The sequence below is a fragment of the Ciconia boyciana genome, chromosome 13 (genome assembly GCF_034638445.1).
Source record: "Ciconia boyciana chromosome 13, ASM3463844v1, whole genome shotgun sequence".
NCBI classification, from domain to species: domain Eukaryota; kingdom Metazoa; phylum Chordata; class Aves; order Ciconiiformes; family Ciconiidae; genus Ciconia; species Ciconia boyciana.
Window position 1 is genome coordinate 17,631,106 of NC_132946.1, and position 23,446 is coordinate 17,654,551.

Sequence of the window (23,446 nt, forward strand, 5' to 3'; positions counted from 1 at the left end):
CAGCTGCTGAAAGCAGAGGTGCCAGGTGATGCCCTCGTGTGCGTGGCAGAGACCCAGTGACTCTCCAGAAGGTGCCAGGTTTGCAGGTGGACCATGCAACGCCCCCAGAGCCACTGTCCCCTCTCCCCACTCCACCCCAGCCAGAGCCCACCCTGAGCCATGCTGCTGCTGCAGTCAGGGCAGTGAGGGACTGCTTCAGGGAGATCCTGGAGAAACGCTGGGCTGAGCTGTGCGATACGTACATCCTTGGAAATAAACTGGTTCCCAGCTGAGCAGATGCCTTGTGCTGCCTTCCTCTCTTGGTTGTGGATCATTCCATGTGACATTCGGGGTGCACTGTGCTCCGCTGCCTCAGCTGGAGACCCCACACCCTGTACTGGTGTGACAAGAGGGCTCATGGCTTTTCCATGAGGTCTCAGGGGTCGGCGCATGCTCTCCAATAGGATACAGTGACGCTGAGTGGTTCAAGTCCTACCTCGTTCCCCGTTACTTCTGGGCAGACTGAGGCTTGGGTGCAGCTCTGCCCAAAGCCTGTGCCTAACCCTGAGCTGAAACGTTACCTGAAACACCAATGGAGAGAGCAATCAACAACCCCAAGACAGCTCCCGTGCCCTGCAGCTCCAGGAACCAGGGGGTAAACAACAATTTGAAACATATTTAATCGGTCCGTGCGCATACGCCCATACCTAGCTATACACAAACACTTCTGAGCTGAAAGCTCAAGTGCTCAGAGGGTGCATTTCCACTGGCACTGGGGGGTGGCTGCTAACAGCGCTGCTGTTCAAGCCCGGTACAAGAAGCTGCAATGCAAAGCACGGCTACCCTAAAACCTGGCCAGCTGCGCTGACAGGCTAGGTGGCAGTGCTGCCTGAAGAGGCTGTGGTTCTGTGCACACAAGGTATTAAGTCGGCTTTCCATTTCGGCCTACAATATAGGAAATAACATAGAAAACTGTAACTCTGAAACTGCAGCCCAGACTTGGAGACTGAGCCCAATCTCGTGGGAAATCTCTCTCACGGGTCAGATATATCTTGGTACACAGGGAGGACCAGAACAGATTCCCTGCGTAACATGGAAAAATGTTTTCAAAACAGGTCCTAAAATCAGGACATTCTCATCCCTTGGGAGAAGGATGTGGCGAGCACACGCTTTCTCACTGGCTGTCACAGGGCCACCCTGCTGGCTTTGCAGCAGGTGTCTAGCACCAAGAACACCATCTTCTGTGTCTGCTTTCTTCGAAGTGAGGTGCAAAATGCCAATTAACTTTGCAGGGTGCAAAGAGGTGTCCTGTCAGCCAGTTCAGCTCCAGCCTGTACGACTGCATGCATTTCAGCACATCACACCACCCACATATGTCCTGTTACGACACAAAAACTGCGCTGTATTTACCTGTATTTACATTTCAAGCTCTGAACACTGCTGATGGGGAACTACTTTGGGTGTGAAGGTTCCACCCTTGGGGCCAGAGACACGGAGAGATGAAAAAGCCCTTGTTTTTTCAGGTAACTCACGTGTATTCCTTCCTTCAGCACAATAACGGAGGGGTTGGACCTGACTCTAGACTTCAGATGGGGGGAAAGCAAAGTACTTTGCTGATGTAAAAAAAGGGAAGGGCAGGAAAACAGCCTGGGCTCTTGTCTGCCCTGATGAACACACACTGAAATGAGCTCTTCTAATCAAGCACTGATTTCTGCTCCTGTGAAGACAAATTGTGACGCTAAAGCAGAGCTAAAAGAAAAGAGGCAACACACCAGACAAACTCCAGCTTTTGCGTTCACCTGAATATGCTTTCACTGATGGCATCAGTATAACTTGGTGAATAAAAGCTCAACTTTTGGCCCATCTGAGCACCTAAATCTCAGTCCGCCCCAGAAGTACCAGTACAATTAAAGGGCTAATTTCATACGGATTTAGTTACAGTGCTGTCTCACACGGCTGCTCTTGGAACACTCAAGCACAGCCCACTGAGGTTTGAGAGCAATTCCCGCTGACACAGCCGAAATACTAAGAGACGCTGCACCGAAGGTGGCATTTGAGGAGCCCTTCACTAGTTTCCCACTCCCTTAGTGCAACTGGTGCTGCTCTCCCTGGAGGCAAGCCCTTGATTAAGTAAAGGATATATTCAGGATAAATAGATTTAAGCCAGATTTAAAATCAATTTAAGTGTGTTCCCAGAGCAGCTTTTCATCCAGTTTTATTAAGCCAAAAAAATCTGTTTGGACATAATAAAATGCAGGGAAATCAAGCACACGATGCTCACTGGAGTGCAACTTTTGGCACTGCAGTGCATGAGGGCCAGTTCTAATGCAATTATGGAAATAACCACACTCCACATTACTGTGATTCTCATTATGGATAAATTGCTCATGCTTTGAGAGTCACAAGACTGGCAATCCAAGTTTAATTTTCACATTTAATGAACATTATTTACCGACTCCTGAATTCACGCTGACAAGCGCTTTTCAAATGGCAGGATATTAGCTCCTGGCCTGCATGCTCTCCAAAGTTTGTATTTCCAGATGCCTCCTGGTCCTGCTACTAAAGGGTCAGAAGTCATTATCACTTTCCTCTAGTGGCTCTGGCTTCCTTGCTCGGTGACTGGATTTGCTCGGGGAGATTTCCATGCTGTCGTCTTCCATATCATCCTCCTCCTCATCTTCATCTTCATCCAGGTCAATCTCACTATCCCCCGAGTCCTCCTGCAGGAAAGCAAAGAGAATTCATGACCAGTTCAGTTCTCAGATGGCCAGGCATCTTTGCCAGCTCAAAAGTAAAGGATGGCACTGCTGGCTGACGTCGAGTCGCTTCCTCCCCTGCACTCTGTGCAATCGCACACCTGGGGGCTATGGGGAAGGCTGTTTGTCTGGACTGGTACAGATCCAGATTTGGACTTGCTCTGGGGAGCAGCAGCAGATTCTGCAAGAGGTTTTGCTCCAGCTCAGGCTGCTGTGCTCCTGGCCTTCCGAAATAATGAAAAGCCAGAGCTCAGCTGCCTCTAGGAGCTAATGGCTCCCATGGCTTTCACCAGCAGCTCCCCACTTTGCTAGACGGTGGCTGCTCCATTCAGTTTATTGCAAACCTCCTTCCCCACTTCACGGGGCTGACAAAAATGAACTCCCTGACTTCTGCTGAATCTGTGGTATTAAAAACCTTACAGGGTGTTTAACTTTAAAGTGATTCCTATTGTGAGACCAAAGAATCAAGGCGTAGTGGAGAAAGATTAACGGCAGGAGAGAAACCCACCTGTGCCTTGGTGATGATCTTGTGCATGCCTGGCCATGCTGGGGCAGATCTCCCCTTGGAGAATCAGAGTGGAAAGAACAGGAGATGCAGAGCAGGAAAAACAAAAGTACAAGAACATAAAAGAAAACAGAAAGTAACCAGAATGGGAGCAGGGGAGAAGGCAGCAAAGCCAGCTACAGCTCAGGCATCATGTGCCACACCAGCAAGCAACAGAGGCTGGGCATACAGCTGCTGGCTCTCAGACAGGCTGAAGCCTGCTCTCTTCTCAACTCCATAACCTGATTAACTCTTTGAGGGGTTCAAAACCAGGCTCACTAGTTTCCTTCCCTGATCTCAGACACATAGATGCCCACAAGGGTCCCTAAGCAAGCCTCTCAGCTCTGGTGCCTGCTGAGATGGTGTATTAAGAGGGCAGAGCCATGAGACAACCAAAGTGGCTGCAGCTGAGATCAATAAGAGGCTGAAGGCCTTAGCTTTCCACACCTGGATGTGCTGGGGCTGTGCCAACAGGGAGACACTGGAGAAAGCTGTGAATAGGGAAGTCCAAAGGAAGGAGAAATTGCAGAGAATGGCTATACAAAGCTGGCAAGAACATGGTCAAGGACAATCAGGCAGCACTGTCACTAAGGTCACAACATCTTTACCTACAGCACTGGCGCTCCTGACCCTACCCAGAAATGTTTCTGAATGCCAACGGCATAAATCATTCCCCAGAAGGCAACAAACAGCCTTTACCACATCCAATCTGGCTGAAGCAAACAGCAGAGCATGGTCTGCACGTTCCTTTCCAGAGAAAAGGTGAGGATGGGCAGAAAGAAGGGCAGCTCATCCCTCTCCAGCAAGAGACTTAACTCCCTTATCACTATAGTGCCTCCAGGTCTCTGCAACAAACGCTTGATAGCGGTGGTATTTTCTCTTTTCTGGCCCTGCCTGCAGGAGAAATAGCCTGCCCAGAGCTTTGCACGGCTAACCTAGCAGTGTCAGACAGCCATGGCAAATGGCTTTTGTATGTGGTGGCGAACATCGGGAGTTTCCTACTATTCTTACGTCCTGTAGAGGTGGATTCCCCTGTCTGCTTCCCTCCCATTTTAAACCTTCCCCTGGGGACCCTGGAGCCACACTAGCTCCATTAACCTTTGCTTCCTGATCCAACCCTCCGCTTTGCTGCTCCCCCAGGGTCTGGTGTCTGTAACGGGCCTTTGTGAAGGGATTTCTGAAAAGCAAATTCTTTGTTTCAGAGAGGCTTAATTTCTATGCCACAAAGGCAGCGAAAGGCAGGGCAGTACTGAGAGAGCCAGATAATCCCCCAGCAGCACAGGGCTTCTTGCTGGGTGCAGAGCTGATGTCTGAACTCCTAGCATGCTCTCCTCCTCTAGACAGGCAGCACTGGGTGGGGTGTCTGCTGGACAGTGAGACAGAAAGGCTACATCTACACTAGGAAATTAACAGACAGCACAGGTTCAAACACAAATTCACAGTCGTTGTAGTTTTTACGTGTTTGTACTATTTTGTAGCACAGTTTTGGCCTGTGCCAACCAGCACTCTCCAAAACAATATTCCAGCATCACCTGGGCAACAGGACAGCCCCACTGCTCCTGGTTGGCAGCTTGGATGCCAGCACCTTTTTGGGATGGTGGGGAGAGCTATGGATGCAAACCATACCACAGCAGCTGGCTTCAGCTTCCTAGTACAGATGCAGCCACTTAGGAGTGCCCAGAGGCGTAGAAGGATTGCCTACATAGGCCAAAGGCTGAGCACAGCAGTCAGAGTAAGTCCCTCCTCTACAAACCTGTGTATATCTGTTTAGCCACTGTCTGCTCACCAGGTCAACCGTAACCAGATGCAAAGCCAGTAGCCATGGGACAGCTTTATCTGCAAGGCAGGGATCCTAAGGGGCACAGCTCACAGTTCAGCTCTCATCCCTGTCCCATCATCTGGAGGACTGAAGGACTGATGCTGTTAGTACAGACCACTGAGAGGGCTCCAAGGAGTGTGTCTTTAGAGCAATGTAGGGGGTTTAGATCCACGCATCTAACTCCTGCTACACTGTACTGCTTCCCTCTTCCCAGCAGTCTGCCCCAACAGCTTAACAAAACAGCATTCCTGCAGCCCGTGTGCCACTAGTTACGCACTGCAGGCTGAGGCTAAAGCACAGGGCAGCACACAGAGACTCCAAGAGCAAAAGAAAAATAGGAAAATATGTGTCTATGCAGCTGGAGGAACGGAGGGGAAAAGCAGGCCTGGGGCATGAAGATTCAGCAGGTAAAAAGGCGTTTCTCTAGCTGAGGAGAGGGCTGTCATTCTAAAGCACTGTCAGAGAAGCTCTACAGGCACATGGGATGGTTACTTACATCTTCCTCTGTGTCTCCACCTTGCATTGTTCCCACAATCCGTGCGCCAGCTCTTCCTGCAAGAGCAAAGAGAATCACCGTAAAGCCTGGTTCATGGTTAACGCTGAGGGAGAACGAAAGATAAAGTTCAGAGTTTACATTTTAGAGGACTAGTCAAATGGCAGTGAGAGGATGAGATCCCAATGCATGTAAGGTCACCCCCCTTGTTAAGCCTCAGAGCTCAGGAGAAGGTAGAAGAGGGTAAGGTTGACAGTAATTCCAGTCAGGATGGTATTTCCAGAGCTACCTTATGCCGATATGACAGTTCTGACACGACAAGAGGCAATGGACATATTAAGAAACAGGAAATTCTATCTGAACACAAGAAACCACTTTTTTTTTTACTGTGATGATGCTCAGACACTGGAACAAGGTTGCCAAGAGAAGTTGTGGAGTCTCCATCCATGGAGATATTTGAAACCCAACTGGATGTGGTCCTGGACAACCTGCTCAAACCTCCTGTTTGAGCAGAGGGGTTGGACTAGGTGATCTCGAGAGGTCTCTTCCAACCTAAACAATTCTGTGAATTGCCATATTCCTTCCTCTGCCTTGGTACACAGAGAACAAAAGCCCCTCTTTTCCATGTGGTAAGCCTTCTGTCCTTTAGAGAGCTCACTACGCCCAGATCCTTTCTGATATTCCAGTAGGGACTGACATCTCACAGGAATCCTAGACAGTGCCAAGGCAAATCTCAAGAATTTCTTGTTGAGAGTTGGATGTGTAAGCCTGAAGAGGGAGGTGGAGATCTCAGCGTTGTAGGGAGTTCACTGAAAAGGGAGAACACGCTTGCGCCTTGCTTTGTTACTTTTGGCTATGTAGAAGCCATGTGAAATAGGGAAGATGCTAGCATGGTCTCCTTTGCTAGGAAGGGAGCCTGGAAGGTGTTGGGAATGGGTACAGCGAGTTGTGACTGGGGAAATTCTGTGTGTGGGCTGACTGGGTGACTCAGCCCTGCTTCCTGCAGCCACCAGAAGTCACTCAGCACTAACCGGATGCCTATTTAACAGTCCTGCTGTGACCATTGCATTTCACCATCTGTTTATCTCCTGTCATCACTGGCTTTCTCTATGCCAAATATGGATTTTTCCAATCTAGACCGAATCTATTTTATTTTTTTTTAGCATGGAAACAAAGCAACTTTAAAATATATCCTGTCAAACCTCTTTTGTACCTCCCAAAGTAACAAAAAAGACAGGTCCCTTTTGTCCCCTTTGCAGATTGATTTGGGCTAGTTGTAGCAAAAAGCTGCCTAACTCATCCAGAAGTCACCAAAAACCCCTTGTTGTGTCAAGGCAAATAATTTAAAGGATGTTATGTCTTTAAATAAAAAGCAGTGTCCTCTATCCATCGGGTTACTGATAACACAGGCAGTGGAAACAGCATTATAAGAAGAGTCCTGGACGGAAGATCTCTCTTCAAGCTTTAGAGACTTTTGCTCTAATTTACGCTAGACTAAACTATGTAAATTTGGAGATGGTTACAACTGACATCATTAGATGACAACAGAACCACATTTTTGCCCAGCCTACAGATGGCTCCAAGAGTTTAACTGCAATTTTGCTACACAGAAGGCTCAGCATGAAGTGTTAGACAGGGAATTAGTACCTCAAAAGGAGAAAGCAGCAGGGAGCTCCTAAAATTTACTGGTAAGACAAAGCTGAGAGAGATCCTAAACATAAAAGACAATCAAGATATCACATAAGGAGAGCTGATGAAATAGGACAGTTCAAAAATGCTAAGGGAAGAGCTTAGAGAATGCTAACAGAAGGTCTGCAGGATGCTGCTCTTCCATCAGAGGAAACTGTTAAGGACATCTTACGGGCATCTAACTGCTTACATTCGGAGGAAGACGAGAATCAGGTACTGCCCAGACTTTGATCACTACATCGTTTAAGCCAGGAGCACCTCTTTGAACTAGCGACTGTGGGATCAGCAGGATTAGGTCCTGTAGCACAACCCTGGGACACTCACAGGAGACACCCCAGGATGCAGAGGGCCTGGAGCTTCAGGTTGTGCACTATGCTGTAGACTAAACAGGAGAGAAAGCAGATTTTACACATTGGCAGAAGAGCTTCTGTGACAAAGGCGCGAGCAGTATTTTAACTTTCAGATCGTAACCCCCCAAGTTTCTGTGTGTGGGAGCAAGAGGAGTGACAGATGGCCGTGGTGCATTTCTGTGTGCACTGAGGGGGAGGCAGGAAACAGAGGAGTCGTCTGCACAGGACAGGGCGAGCTGGCAGGTACGGGGGTGTTTGTCACTTGAAAGTTCCTGGGTTTAATTTAGCTGGGCTCAGCTTGCTGCAGCATTAGTGCTGCACCACTCTGGCCACAGAGGCTCAGGCAGCTTCTAAGCAGGTGAGAGCCTGTTATGTTTACTTACAGATAATGCGAATTCAGCCGGGACAGGCGGTACAAAGTTATAATTAGGTAAAATGTTAGTAATGAACAGACTGTAATTCACTGCACCTTTGGATTCAAATCTAATCTCCGTGCATCGCCACGGTTTATAGCCACTGAGCTATCAAAATCAGAAGTGAACGTGCATCCATGATTTTAAGCCTGTGAGCATTTGCCATTTTTCCTCTGCCTGTGATGCTTGCCATTGTACTAACCCATGCAGCTGCCTACAAGGGATCCACAGGACTAGAATGATTTACGTTCTTCTTACCCAGCAGTGGGTATATGTTAACCCTGTGCCTGACAGCAAGAAGCAACACTTAACCTGAGAGGTTAGGACAACCTACCATGAGGGGAAGGTAGATTTGCAGCTGAAACATTTTGCTCCCAGTTTGGAGATCCGCGTTCAGTCTCCAGCTCTTAATGCAAATTCAAAGCATGAGCTCAGATAAGACACCTCCCTTCCCTCCGCACCACCTCCGCACACAGAAAATTGGGATAAATCTTTTGCCTGAGCTCTCCGATCTGTGTACCCTTTGGGCACTGCATTCTTAAGCGCAAGTGTAGCACTTCGCACAAGGCCCTGGTCTCAGCAGCATTTTCTAGGCACTGCCAAAGTACAATGCTTAATTAAGCACACTACAGCTGCTGCCCAGGATGAGCATATTTCTATTTATTTCTTACACCTCCATGAAAAGGAAATTTGCTTGGAAGTGAGTGACCTGTCTCCCACCATTTCAGACCTACAACCTCTCCTCCTTCTCCACTAGGTCCAGCATCGCAATGGCCATAAAATACAGGCTGAAAGCATATAGAAACACCTCCTCCCTCCCAGGGAGCACTTAACTTTGCTGACACAAACATACAGCCAAAGACAGCTCTGTTGGGATCAGATGCTGAGGTGGTGGGAGGAAGCTCCATTTCAAGTTAAGACAAATTAATTTCTGTGAATTCCAACCGCAGCCCCTTTTCGGTGTTTCCAAACACACTTGATTGTCCCCCTTTCCCCTGCTACATGAGCCTGGTAATATTGCCCAGCAGCTGCTATATCAGGAAACTAAAGACTTTGCAGACTCTTATCTGGGGGTCGGGAATCTGCAGAGATCCACACAGAAATACATGAAAATGAGAAGAACAGTTGTATCATCCCTCCCCAGGTTAGTTTCCTCCGAGTACTGGCAGTCAGACTCAGTGGCTCAAACACTTACAGTGTTGACTATTTTTTCCCTCCCACTTGACCTGAAGAGGCAAGGAAGAAGAGACTAATCTGACTCTCCAAGATGTTTTTATAAGGTTTACAATTAGGACTTGATTTTCTTTACTACAAAAGTATATTCACTCCAGCAGCACAGTCACAAGGACCCACTGTATGCCATGCGTACTAAGCCTCAGAGTAAAATTGCACTTGGTGAAGTTCACAAGGAAGGAATTTATTTTTAAAAGTTCGTGGAGAGCAATACCAGTTTGGTAGGGTCCTCTGAGGTGCTCTGAGAGCAGGTCACCTCATTTGTGAATTTCTTCCCCTTGACTTCATACATTATCAAACACCTGGAGAACTTGAATCCTGCTAATGCACAGCCAAATACCTTCCTGCCAGACCCCTTCTTTACGCCTCAGCCTTCTCCCGCTGCCACAGCTATGGTACATGTGAAATCCTGACCCGCTCACCTCCTCACTTTCACAGACTTTGAATCAAGGCAAACACATGCAACAAGATGCCTGCAAACACCAGGGCTCACGAAGAACCATCAGGAAGAGAACAGCCTAGCCAGGTTAGAAGAGATTTTTGTTTCTGTTGCTCTGTCCTTCTTGTTAACTGCCAAGAAATCAGGCAGGGATTTTCAAAGGAGCTCTGCTCTGCGGTTACAAACAATAAACACAAATCCCCCGCGGAAAGGAAAGGCAGGAAGAGTTCAGTGCCCAGCGGAGCCTGTGTCAAGGCTGCTGTTCATATCTGACTCACCCCTGCCAGCTTGGCGCCACATCAGGTCTATAGCTCTCCCTTCTCTGCAGGCAGCAGAATCTATTTTGGCCTCTGAAAGCATGAGATGCGGAGTACCTGCAAGCCCCACGAAGTATGTGAACTGCAGATTCCTTGTATTTTTGAGACTCGGGCCTTGCTATGCTGGAGCTGCTGGGACATCAGGAGGACACTGACAGTTTCTTGAGCCTGCAGATGAAGTTTGTGTGTGCAACACCCTTGGCAAATCCTCCCTAGTGGCACTTTAGCTATCAAGTGTGGCATGACTCTGAACAAGACATTTTCTTCTTTTTTTTTTTCCAAAAACACTCTGACTGCAGCAGTGGGGAGACCCTGATCACTGTTTCTTAAGGGTTTCTGAACAGTCTGATTGGGGGCAATGACTTGGGAACAGTAAAGAGGGAGACCACATCCTGCACTAAGCTGCATGCCAGTAAGAGGCAGCTGTCCCTACGGATGAAGCTGAGAGATCAGGGGTGGGTTCACACAGCATTTGAATGATGCCTAGACAACTGCAGTGGGCTTCAGCATGTTCTTCTTATCAAGACTCATTTCCACAAGAGAGAAGAATGCCACATTTTGAGAAAACCTGCAGATTTGTTATCATCTAGTATTTGTAAAGATAAATGCACTTGCATACGTTTCTTGGTCTTGGACTCACAGATGTAATTTCCTTTAGGAACCAGAGAGAAGGGAAGAAATAGATTAGTTATTTAACATGTGTTTTTAAAAATTAGGCAGGTGACAGCCACAGGAACTCAATGTGAACAAGACATCCGCCAAGGAGCAGGCAGCTATTGCACGTTCCTAATGGAATCCCTCCACTCCCCTGCATATCGATGGCACACCTGTGGTTTCTACACACCTGGGGAGCTTAGAGGGAAGAAAAACATTCTAGAAAGTCAGTAGCAGAAATCTGAACATGGCCACAAGCTGGAGAGAGAATTTCCACAAGCAGAGTCTGACCTTTTCCACTGAGGACGCGACTTTCTTACTTTTCAGCTTGCATGCTGTATGGAGGGTTTTGGAAACAGGACTGTGTAGGCTCACCTGAGAAGATTTCTTGCTACCGTGTCACAGCTCCCATTCTCCCTATGAGATTGAAAAAACGAGGGCTCATTCAGCCTCTGCGGCCTTCCCCCCAGCACGCAGGGTACCTTTGGCCCTTCCCAATGTCTGCTAGCCAGCTCCTACTTAATAATCACACGCTCAAGTTTAAGAAGAAAAGCAAGACAGGGAGGCTAAACATCATCTCAAAACACTGAGTGTCTGCCACAACAGCATCATCAGCATGCTTTGGATATCTGCTCCTCTGCGTGCGTGTGCTGGTTTGGCTGGGGTAGAGTTAATTTTCTCCGCAGTAGCTGGTATGGGGCTATGTTGTGGGTTTGTGCTGGAAACAGTGTTGATAACCCAGGGATGTTTTCGTTCCTGCTGAGCAGCGCTGACACAGAGTCAAGGCCTTTGCTGCCTCTCACCCCACCCCACCAGCGAGGAGGCTGCGGGGACACAAGAAGCTGGGAGGGGACACGGCTGGGACAGCTGACCCCAACTGCCCAAAGGGATATCCCACCCCATATGGCCTCATGCTCACCATATAGCGCTGGGGGGAGAAGGAGGAAGGGGGGACGTTCAGAGTGATGGCGTTTGTCTTCCCAAGTCACCGTTACGCGTGATGGAGTAACGGTTTCCTGGAGATGGCTGAACACCTGCCTGCCCATGGGAAGGAGGGAAGGAATTCCTCGTTTTGCTTTGCTTGCGTGTGCGGCTTTTGCTTTACCTGTGAAACTGTCTTTATCTCAACCCACGAGTTTTCTCACTTTTACCCTTCCGATTCTCTCCCCCATCCCACCGGGGGGGAGTGAGCGAGCGGCTGGGTGGGGCTTAGTTGCCAGCTGGGGCTAAACCACGACAGTGCGCTGCCTCTGTGAGATGTGTCTGCACAGGACTGGGGGTCCCTGCAGGCCTGGCTACAGCACAGGAACAGCTGGCGCTGGCACGCCAGCCCACGTCCCAGTGGACGTGGGACCAGGGACCAGGCTCTCTGTCTGCCCCTGAACTCACCTCTGGTTTGATTGTTGCAGATTTGGTTCCACTTCCTCCAATAAGGTACGCTTTGCTTTCTTAATAAAAACTCTTTATTCTCATCTGCTGCATTCAGAGACATATTTGTTCTTGATATGTTAAACAGCGCAGGTTTTCACAGGCAAAGATCTTATCCATTCAGTAGCAAGTACACGCGCTAACCTGGCTGCCAGCACATCATTACCACATTGATCTTCTGGGTCAGTTCTGCAAAGGTAAGAGGCTCCAAGAGAGCTGCTCTCTCATTGTTTGACTTTGGACTGATTGTTTACTGAAAAACACAGAGTTTTATAATGCTGTCTTCTTACAACAAAGACCAAATGGGGCTGAAGTTGTTACAGTATCAGTAGTGAAATTGTCTCCGTGGTCCAAACAGGACAAAAATGTCCCTTAACACCAACATTACAGAAGGAAACATAAGAGCTAAAGCATTTGGATAATTGGTTTACAGGAGCTGAAAGATCCTGGCAGTGTGGAATAGAGGGTGATTTACTACAGACAGGCACAGTCCCACAGTTCTGAAGGCGTGGATCATTTCTGCTTCATTCAGTAGCATTTCCACTGCCTACCCTGTTGCAAGCACAGTGTGTGCCAGTCTGCCATGGCCTACCCAATCAGCCAGTGCTACTGCTGGGAAGAGGAGAGATCCCGAATTTGCTCATGATTCCAAAATGCATTTTGGACTCTGGTCCGAATGAGACTGGAAAGCTGGATCTGCACACGTAATGACAATATCACTTCAAAATCTGCCACTTTTGATAGTGTGGATGAAAAAAATCCATTTTAGTTCAAGGGGAAACTGGAAAGGTTCTTAGAAAAAAAAAACCAAAAACATCTACTGAGGGTTATACTAAATTCGTGGAAACCACACCCAGCTCAGGAAATCCTGATGGGGGTTAAAACCATTTGAGAGAGCAGGAGGGAACCTGAGGGAAGTTCCTACACTCTTCCCCAGGCATTTTCTTTCAGCCAGTGCTGGAGACAGAAGACCAGGCTAGATGGACCTCATGCCTAACCCAATATGGCATAACCCGATGGCATGCCTAACCCGATATGTACATTCCTACGACAAGGCTTTGCATTCTTCACCCTGATGTCTGTCCCATCTGCACGTGAACAACCATCCTGCTGCAAACTACTGGTTTATAGCCTGTTTCAGGCAAGAGGTTTCTCTACACTGCAGACGGTTAAGACCTTCAACATTGCAAGAACTTATTTTTCTTTGGTTCTCTGACAAAGCAAGACTTTTATTCCAAACACCATCACTAGCTCACGGTTTGACCCCAGGGAAGCCCATGCATCTATTTTATTTGTGTAACAGCCTTACTTACCTATTGCCAGGCAGAATAAAAGTGGGTGTGAGTTTTTATTCACATTGACAACATTCAAATTAAAAGTTACAGACAATAAATCAATGTATTCTCTTCGTTACAAAAGCAAATGATTAGTGACACATGGATTTATTATAATAAGCCCCATCAAGGAGGAGACTGGCCTGTAATTGTGATATTGTGATAACAAAACAGGTTGTAGTTTCACAAACCCAGTAAGCCAGTATCTGTCAGTTTGGCGACTATCTTCCTAGCCATTTATTTTCACCCCCATGCCTGCTCCCCTCCTTGTGCAGAAGCCTTCCTGGCTTCCTAAAGCTGGGTTTGCTGTACTGTTGAATCAGAACCACTGACCTCGATGGAGACACAAGCTCCATAGCACATTACAGCTTCCTTCTTAACCTGCTACTGCCTATTCCTCTTTGTACATGGGGAATGAGGGTTCGATTTTCTCTCTGTACCACAGGAGCTAGCAGCCTGTCCTGTCTCCCCCAGCTAACACTCTTTTCTGCTCCATGGGAGACTAATACCTTCAAGTCTTTTAATTGGCTAAAAGAATAAAACCGTCAAAGGTTTTATTCTGAGTTAAAGAGTAAAACTGGCAATATCGTCAAAGCTGCATTTAGTTTGAATTTTGCTGCATCTAGACAAACCTGATGAAAGGACTCTTGAGGGTGAAAGTGTGTTGATTTTTCTCAATTATACCAAGCGGCCTACTAAGAGAGATTATCTCTCCCTGAGAATCTTGCCTCTATAATGGCAAAACACACTGGAATACCTGCCCACCTATTACAGACAGAGGGAGGAAGTCCTACCTTACAGTACTAATAACCTGGAAATTAGAGATGTAAAACTAAATCACAGCAACTACAGGAACTGACCACAGTGGACCATTTCTCCTTAGTTTGAGAGCAAACACTGCTCAGAAGCACCACCATGTAAGAAGACACAAAGCTTCAAAAAAAGTGATTGAAATATCTTGAACTGAGTCAAGGAAAAAAACAATAATTAATACAAATAATGTTCTTGTTATGCTGCCTTAATAATTAAGTATATTTTAAATGCAAACTACCTATGCTGAAGAACATGTACAGATTCTTAGTGTGTTTAATGACAAATAGGCAGTGAATGTTCAGGCTGATTTTCTAAAGAAGCTGATGCACCTGATGTTAACCTCAGGTCTTGACATGTCTCCAGCAGTTCAGCTGGTGAGGGTCATGCAGTCAAACATATAACCTCACTATCGATAAGGGACCTAGACCAAAGGGCCCCATTTACACACAGAGGTGCAGATCTGAGCCTGTTCTCAAGGCTAGAACTGTCTGTCACGTATGTGTGCACTCTGGATCAGGCTGGAGCTCCCGAAGGAAAGCTTTGGCCTGACTGGTGTCTTGATACGGTCCAAGCTTTTGTTCGTATGTTCTGGACAGACAAGAATGGGCAGGACTGAGCTAGCTCACTCTAACACCAGAAGCAGAGATATCCCAAGGTTGAGTTTTCCTAAACAAAAAGTGTAGGCATTTTGAACCAAAGCCAGCAGTACAGACAGTGTGCTCACTGTTAATCTCACAGTGTAGCTACAGCTAGAGCAACTGGGCGACTTGCCCACAATGATGATGAGTAACCTTAGCAAAGCAGAAAAGTGAGGCAACAATCCTTCCCTTAGGAGTCTAACAATGTTTGTATCCATCTCTGCCAGCAGAGATTGCACTGGAGCACTGTAGGACTGAAGTGTTGTGGGCTAGAACAGGGGAAATGCAGCCTTACTCCTACTGGAGGACCTGTAGGAAAGGCTTCTCAGGAGCCATTTAACATACCTGGAGCTGCTTCAGTAGTTCACAGCAGTTGAGAGGCAAAAAGAGGACAGAGAGCTAAGGGAGGCTTCCAACTCACACAGAGATAAGGAGAGTAAAGATTGGGATGGCGACCATGTAGTCAGCAAACAGCATGCTCAGAGTATGCAAAAGTCAGAGGATAATTATCTGCCAGAAGGAGTTTACTAAACACTAGGAAGAGACCTACAAAAGCATAGAAAGCAATCCAAACAGCATGGCAGAGAAAACATCTCAGGGATTTGAACTGCTTGCTTTAAGTCTGACAAGCTAATGCTGAGTCTCCATTATGTGTGCTAATTAATGCTAACAAAGCTCTTCCTAGAAGAAAGTCTACTTGCAACAAAATCTACAACTTTCATAATAAAGCTTTTAGCTCCTAAAACTGCTATTAAGAGCTGACTCTGGCTGCAGGCAGTACCCATATCACTAGGTTATGATGTCCTCTGAGATGAGGCATCACAGACAGTTACATAGTCATCTCCAAAGCTCTGAAAACTGCGTACAAACCTTTCCTCGAGAAACTGCAGTGTAAAAATCCTTAGTGAATATTAGCATTTCTAGCACTTTTCAAGAATTTTCAAGTTTTCTGAAAAAGAGAAGAACTGAGGATAAAAATGCTTGAATTATATTGACTTGAGAACTTCAGCTTCTTGCTCTGGTTTCAGTCAGAGGGGAGAGCAGAACTCAACTCAGAAAAAACACATATTTGCTGTTTATCTAAGTAACAGGTTCCAGCAGAAGTAGTGGCACATGAAATTACCCACACAGGCACCTCATCCAGATCCCAGAGAGGCTTTTGCTGACGGTCAGAATCACTCACCGCTAACAAGAACAACAAGGAGAACTAACCTGATTTTCTGGTTTCATTTTGCTTGACTGTAGTCTAAGCAGAACATTTCTTTTTCCACCTAAGTGAAACACAGACCCTCAGACAGTATTTTCTCTGAGATGCTTCTGACCAGGGTTCTAGTGGAATCAGCAGCCAGAGGCTGCAGTTCCACCCCACATAAACAGTGGCAGAAGCCAGATGTCCTTCCCTGAAAGAAATAACCCAGGTGTGCCGCACCCGTGACTGTGTCAGTGCAGGTGGCTTTATGGACTCACTAAAGGTCTCCTTTTGAAGGAGACTCTACTAGAACAAGCGTCAACAGCTACAGGGAAAGAAATTGCTTTGTAATAAGAAATAGTATTACTTTTCTAAGGCTTTGTATAAAGCTACTTCAGAAAGGCAATACCAAGGAAGGATTTTCCTCACATGGTACTTTTTTCAGTAAATACTCCTTAATTTGCTCCCCTGAAAGCACTACGTTTTCTCCATAAGACACTGTCCTCTTACAGCTCACAAGAACTGAGCCGTGCCAATGTCCTTGAACGGTAACAAGGTCTTCTTACATTTAAGGTTACTCAGATAATTCCAGCATATCTTTCTGAATAAAGGCAACTAAGGAAAGGTTAAGATACCTTGCAGTAGTCTTTCTGTGGCAGTGCGCTGCTTCATGATCTGCCTGTCTTCTACTTCACTATCGGATCCTTCATCCTCTTGAATCTCTACGTCGGAATCGTCATTATCTGGTTAAAACAAATGCAGCTGATAAATATCACTCAAACCAACCCACAACTCAGAATAGCAGTTGGACGCAAGAGATGCTAGCAGTCTCTACCTTTGTTCAAGTCCAAGATGAATTAAAAATGCAGTTGCAGAGCGAGCATTGGCTCTACTGACGAGCACAGGGAAACAGCCAGTGTCCACATCCTAAGGAAGGCATCCTTCTACACGTAAGCACCCAAGAAGCATAGCATATAAACAACTGTCTTGGGACAATCCTCAGATTGTACCATAAAGGTGCTGTTCTAAATACACGCTCTGGGTACAAAGCATATGTACAGTCAGAAGGTGCTATTTCAGCAACTGATTTAAAGATAAAAACCTTTTAAAAGCATTTAGAAAGTGTGGGCTTATTAATACATCTCCTAGTCTTTTACCCTGACATAAGCAATATCAAAACCCGTCCCCTTAGACTCTTTGCCTTTCATTTAATCGTAGGTTAGAAAAGCACAATGAGACATCCCCAGATAAATGAAAGCAGTTACAGACAGACCCAAGATGGCTGGAGAGACAAGAAAGCTTCCCAAGATGCACAAACTTCTTCCAATATTTTCATAATCTGCCTTTGTTTTCTTCTTCCTATCCAAACTAAAGCCTACTTAGTCCTTTACTCCCAGTTCCCCAGTCACCAAATTGGAACAAACCTAAATGACTTAGATTAAATTGTCCTTCAGATGTTTGAAAGGATGACAAAAGTCTTCAGATACTTAAAAGTGCCTGCAAAGAAAAGGGCAGGCTGTTCTCCTTGTCAGCTGTATGAGTCCTACCTTGAGGCTCACATGCATGGTCAACCAAACTGATTGTCCTCTGAGCCTGTTCTGAAGCAAAACAGTGGGTGGAAAGTTGGTGCAGAAGTGTGTGGAAAGTTTGGAGCAGGCTCTGCGCCATTTAAGTCTCCTTCTATTCCATGAGCTTTGTCCCTCTCTCCTTGTTCATGCCAGCCTGCTTGTGCAAGCTCCTTGGCTCCCTAAGACCAAGCTCTGCTTTCCAGCTACTGCCCGCTTGTGATTATCTACTTCCCTCTTCACACGTTCAATCAATGAGCCAGATCGTCGGCTCCTGTCATCTTCGGAACTCTTCTCACTCATGTAGAGGTGAGCCCCTCTACACCAGCTGATCCCACAGCTCAGAGCTGATGCTGTCTGGTGGCCTGCTGCAGGAGCTTATGGAATTAGCTGCGCTATAACAAACCCAACAGGACCCCGGGTGAGGTCAGCACCCAGCGCAGCAACAATCGCTGTTAATTATTTAGAGAAAATAGGCAATTCTTTCGCAGGTACATTTAATTACACACATATCTGAGCTGAAAATGGAAATAACTACTTTAATGATGATTAGTAATGAGCTGACACATCTTTGCAATATTTAATTATCGGACGATATACAAATATTAGACATTTTTCCATAATCTTTTTCATTGCTATATTAAGTTAATGACAAAATATAATGGCAAGGGATGTATTCGATACCCTGGTAAGATTACGAGGCTCCAGTAATGTTAGCAACAATTTCTATTTGTGTTGCACTTTCTTCTTTGGCAAGTGAAGGAATCATTCACTGCCGTGTGACCTGAATACTGTTTCTGGTTACCTGGTATTCCGGAAGGCGAGGTTTTGTTCAGCCCTTGCCCAAGCAAACTCCTTGGGAAGAGCCATGTGGAGCCTAAATAAAGGATTCAGGTTTGTGCTCTGTATGTTAAAGAGCGAGACTATCTCGTCTGCGATGGCTCTCACTGCTACTACTAAAATGCCCTTGTTCTTATTTTGTGGGGGTTTTTTTCAGCAGCAATTCCTCCCTTTCAGGTTTTGTCATTTGTGCTCCTCCTGTTATGCAGCACCACTGGCCAGAGCTGAGGATGCCGCAGAGAGCCCTTACGATTGCTCTGCCAAACCATTTCAATTTTATCCCCATTAGCACTTCCTGCTTCTCACTGGGATCTCCTGAGCATGAGCTGCCAGCTGAGACGGGGACTAATGGAGCCAGTGCTCTCTACTGACGACTCAAAGTGGCAAACCCAGCTAACACCACTTTGGGGACAGGACTTACTGCAGAGAGGCACAGCGATGCCATTCTGCTCTGGCTGGGGGCACGGCTATAATAACATGGGGCTTTGATTTTACATTTCACTTTTCTGGAAACGTTTTTTTAAAACCTTTTGTGGTAACACTTCAGATATATCACATAAAATATATTTCTCTGGGGATAAAGCAGACAGGAAGACATAAGAAGACAGGAATAACGAGGAATGAATCTGCCATCTTTCTTCTGCTGTATGTAGAAGTGCTCTTTCCTAACTACCCACACTGATGGCTTATTGCTCTCCTGAACCATATGAACCCTTCCAGCTCCCTGCAGCACTCCAGCCATTTCTGACCCATTTCAACTTGCAAAAAGGAAGCTCATTTCATCATATAATTCCCCACAGTATCTTTCTGTTGGAAAGTGGGACTTGCAGGAAGATCCCACTGTGAATAAGTGCCTTGTGATAGAAGTGATACCTACTGTGGAGAGAGCTTCAGTGGCTGGAGGGCCTCAAGCTGCTGCTTTATGAAAGGAAATGGTTTAAACACAGCTTTTTTCCCCCTCACCCCGCCCTTTTCTTCTTTCCTTCAGGTTCTCTGCTACTCTAAATCCCCTCTTTCTCAGACTATTTCTTTTATCCTTCTCCCCTGCTAACTCAGATGTTGTAACTCTTGCCTGTCAGCGATGAAGTCGCAGTTTTCTGCTGTTCAGCCCACGCGTGGATGCCACAGAATACCTCTGGCAAGCCCCAGAAAAGCATGCCTTGTGCCCCAGCTCTACCTCTTGTCTTTCACAGTGTGCTCGACAAGCCAAGTCAGTAGCATCTGAATGCCTGGCTTTCATTTACGCCTGTAAAAATCCTGGATTACTTTTCAATACAAATGAAGAGAAGATTAATCAGGTGAATTATCAGCATATAGGCACAGTGCATAATTTTCCCTACCAATTTGTGACTTTGAAACACATCTTTCTTGTTACAGATCTATGGCAAGAATTTGGATTTTCTTTGAATAGCCTCGCTGGAATTCTGATGCACATACCCCAGCACGAAGCGTCACTGTGCTGCTACAGTGAACGCACACCGGAGGATCAGAAAAGTGGCAGCTGCAAATACAAATTCAGCAATAGTAAAATCTGTGCCTCCAAGCCCCCTGCTCACCACCTAGAAAGACATCAAGCACCTTTTTCATTTATAAAAAAATAAATGTATCGCTCTAACCCAGCTCAGTGGCTGCTATCACCAAGCCTGGCTCTGTCCAGTATACAATATGAGTTATCATCAGCTGAGCAGAATTGTGCTGGACCAAAATCTCAAGGTCACAGAAGCAGAGTATATTGCTGAAAATTTATTTAAATACACAAGATAAAGACAAGCTGAGTACAGGCTTCTCAGCGGGATTAAATGGCAGACTAGTCTAATGCTGTGTGTGACCCATCCTAGCTAGAGCACTATGGGGTTCCACCATCCTACATCCCTCATTGTACATGCCCAGGGTGTCCAGTTTTCAACAAAATATTCTTGGTACTCATAAAAAGGTGACAATTCAGAAAGTTTCATTTAACAACATACAGAAAGGAACTACTTGTTGCCCTAGGAGAAGTCACAACCATATCTGTGTAATATTGCATAACAGAAATTACAACGCATCGATTCCAGGGAGACAAGGAACATTCTTTATGGAGAAAATGTAGATTTTTCTTAGTATCAGCAAAAAGCAACAAAGATAATAAAGCATACTACTACAAATTCCCACGTACTAGTACATGGAGTACATAACACATTCTAATGGAGCTGGCTTATGAGATTTGCATGGGTTTACGTGAAGATTATTTGACTTTTCCCAATAAACTGCTATTCAGCAATCCACGTGCCCAAATGTAGGCCAATGCTGGCAGCTTACTGGAGCTTTAGGCTCGTTTTTTAACAAGCTGCTGTATTTTTACTACAAAAAGGTAATCAACAGAACAACTGTGTTTGTTCCCATTTCTCCAATGCTGTGATTTACTCTACGCACGGAGAACACTGGCCAAACATCAGACTACCTGAGAGAGAATATACTGGGATTTTAAACTCCGCTTGCCTTGCATTTCAACATTTCCATTTCATAAAGGTGGGTTTCAGTCAACTAAATGAGTTTCATTTAAAGCAGTCCAGCCACAAAAAGTACATCCTGGTTACGATGGAAAAACACTGCTCTCAGATGATGTGTTATTTGTTCCAAAGCACACCTACTGTTTCCAGAAAAAGCCAGAGCAGATACCTGGACCGATAATACTATATTTAAATGATTTAATTTTTGGTAATTTGCAACGCCTGAAGGAAAACCAGCATGATTTAATAACTTACCAGTGATTTCATTACAGATTTGTTAGTTTGCATAAATATTCAAGTAAACGTATCCAACTGTAAAATAAGAAGGTACTCCAGTGAAGATAATGAGCACAAAGAACATCGTTTATTGATATGCTTTAGAATGAGATGTAAGTGTTGTTTAGTATGTTCAATTTCATAATAAAAATCACTACTTTGAAAACACAGGCACTGGCTCCACAGCAATTACTGGATTCAGCAGGAATTGATTGGATGTTGATTTTGGTGAAAAAACATCATGAGAAAATCAAGTGGGCAACTGACAGCCACTTGATCCAAAATAAAATCCCTCTAATAAATAGCATGAAATTTTAGAAAAGGAAAAAAAACGGGGTGGATTGGGATTTTAATGTGACCAAAGGGAGAGTGAAGTTCAGTTTCCACCTGAAAGCCTCGGTTCTAGCAAACCCATACTCGCGTCTCACTGACTCAGAGACACTAGTTGTGTACATCAGCCTGAATACTTACAGATTTGCAGCTCTGCAATTTGAACTGGAAGAAATGCTTTGATATATACATTTCAGTAGGGAACATCCTTTGTCCTTAGCACAAAACTGAGATCCTTCATCTGATCTCAGAGAAAAGTTCATCCTGGTACTGAGAACTTGGATCAAGGTCCAAACTCCTGTGGCTCCTACTAACTTCAGCAGAAAGCTTGGATGTTCAGACCTTCGTATGCTAAAACTGGGCTATAACATACCAACAAACACCAACCAGTAGGTTGCAGAGGTCTAAGTGCACTTTCTTACCTCGCTTGGTCATTTTAAAATGGTCTATTGCTACAGTATCCAAACTCCCATTTTTAACAGTAAGGATAATTAACCACTACCCAGGAAGCAATAGGTCCATGTCACTTGAAATAATTAAAAGTAACTCCGATGACAAGCTCCATTTAAACTGAAATTTGTAGGCTTGGCAAAGGAATAAGTAGCTAAGATATTTTTTGGCCCATTTTATAGAGAGGTCATATTCAGTGACCATAACTATTTCTAATGATCTTAAAAGCCAAGAATCCATCAAAGTACTATTAAATTAGAACATGAATTTGCAATTATTTAACAAGCAAAACACAAGACTATCATGGACAAATTCCAAGTGTCTGTACAAAGAAGATGGATGGTCTGAGCATCCTGCTGGTGACAGTGCTTGAGCATTAGCAATATCATCCAGGCATCTCGCCCTTGTGGGAATTACCCAACGACTCACTGCTACACTTCAAATGCCACTATTGTTGCAATGGGGCTTTTTGTTTATGTGCTGTCAGATTTTAAGGCATCAATTCTGGAGTAGAAAGGGTACAAGAGATTCAGTGCAGCACCGAACTGCAACAGCATCATGTGGTTTGCCATCCAAAGCACAACCTCTATTTGCTCTGTTTAATTGAGCGAGACGATACAGCTACGCACATTTTGCTTGGCTTTCAGAAAAGAGTTAGCTCGGCAAGTAGAACTGGCAGAGGAAACACTTTGGTTGTGTATCGAGCAGAACTGAAGCTCTCCAGGAGCATCAGTTAACCCTGCTGCTATTGCTGAACAATATCGATGTCGTGGAAATTTCAAAATGCTGGGTAACATGGATGTTTATTCATTCTACAGACCACGCAAGAGTATGCAAGGTGGTCTGACTGAAGCAGCACACCAGAAAGTGGTACAGTCAATGAAAAATGCCGTTTTACAGCAAATACTTTTGCAAACTGACATCAAATCCTGGGCATAGTGTTACCCAAAAGAAATACAGGAAATGTTTTGAAAAATTCAACGGGTTTCTTTTCATATTTTCAAATCAAAATATTTTACTTTTTTAAACTATAGTTTATTTAGTCTGCTTTTAAATTGACAAACAAATCTTAAAAAGAAAGAATGCGAGAAAATGCACATGAAAAAGTGTGTAAAAAAGTGAGAAAGATCTGTAAATGTAACAAGCTTATTAGTCTGAAAAAACATATTTCAGTCTAGAAACATTTCCACTTGTTACTTATTGCTCAGCAAACATATTTTTTCAACCTTGGATGAACCTGAAAAAACATCTTGAATTTCTGCTGTGGTCAGTGACCTTCCTAGCCCTCTCCTCTCACACCAAACCATTATCAGAGCAACTCTTCACGTATCTACACCTGACAATAGTTCTATCAACAGCCTTCACAGTGCTCATCTGAGCAGTGTCTAATATAAAGTTTTAAGAGTCA

At 45.2% G+C, this 23,446-nt stretch overlaps 1 protein-coding gene across 5 annotated transcripts in view; it reads right to left on the bottom strand.

The window, feature by feature from the left end:
• Nucleotides 1-401: 401 nt before the first annotated feature.
• Nucleotides 402-23,446, bottom strand: part of CLUAP1 (clusterin associated protein 1) — a 74,935-nt gene continuing 51,890 nt past the window's right edge. For 3 of the 5 annotated variants that reach the window (XR_012045056.1, XR_012045057.1, XR_012045059.1), the window contains exons 10-14: nucleotides 16,724-16,831; nucleotides 5,595-5,650; nucleotides 2,432-2,699; nucleotides 1,512-1,696; nucleotides 404-560 (exon numbers count right to left, since the gene is read on the bottom strand). Coding sequence is in view for 1 of the 5 variants with exons in the window: in XM_072878673.1 (XP_072734774.1) it covers nucleotides 2,547-2,699; nucleotides 5,595-5,650; nucleotides 16,724-16,831 (317 nt within the window). In the remaining 4 variants the exon portion in view is untranslated. Of the gene's footprint in view, nucleotides 561-1,511; nucleotides 1,697-2,393; nucleotides 2,700-5,594; nucleotides 5,651-16,723; nucleotides 16,832-23,446 lie in introns of those variants that run through there. The other 2 variants (XR_012045058.1, XM_072878673.1) reach the window with 2 other exon arrangements.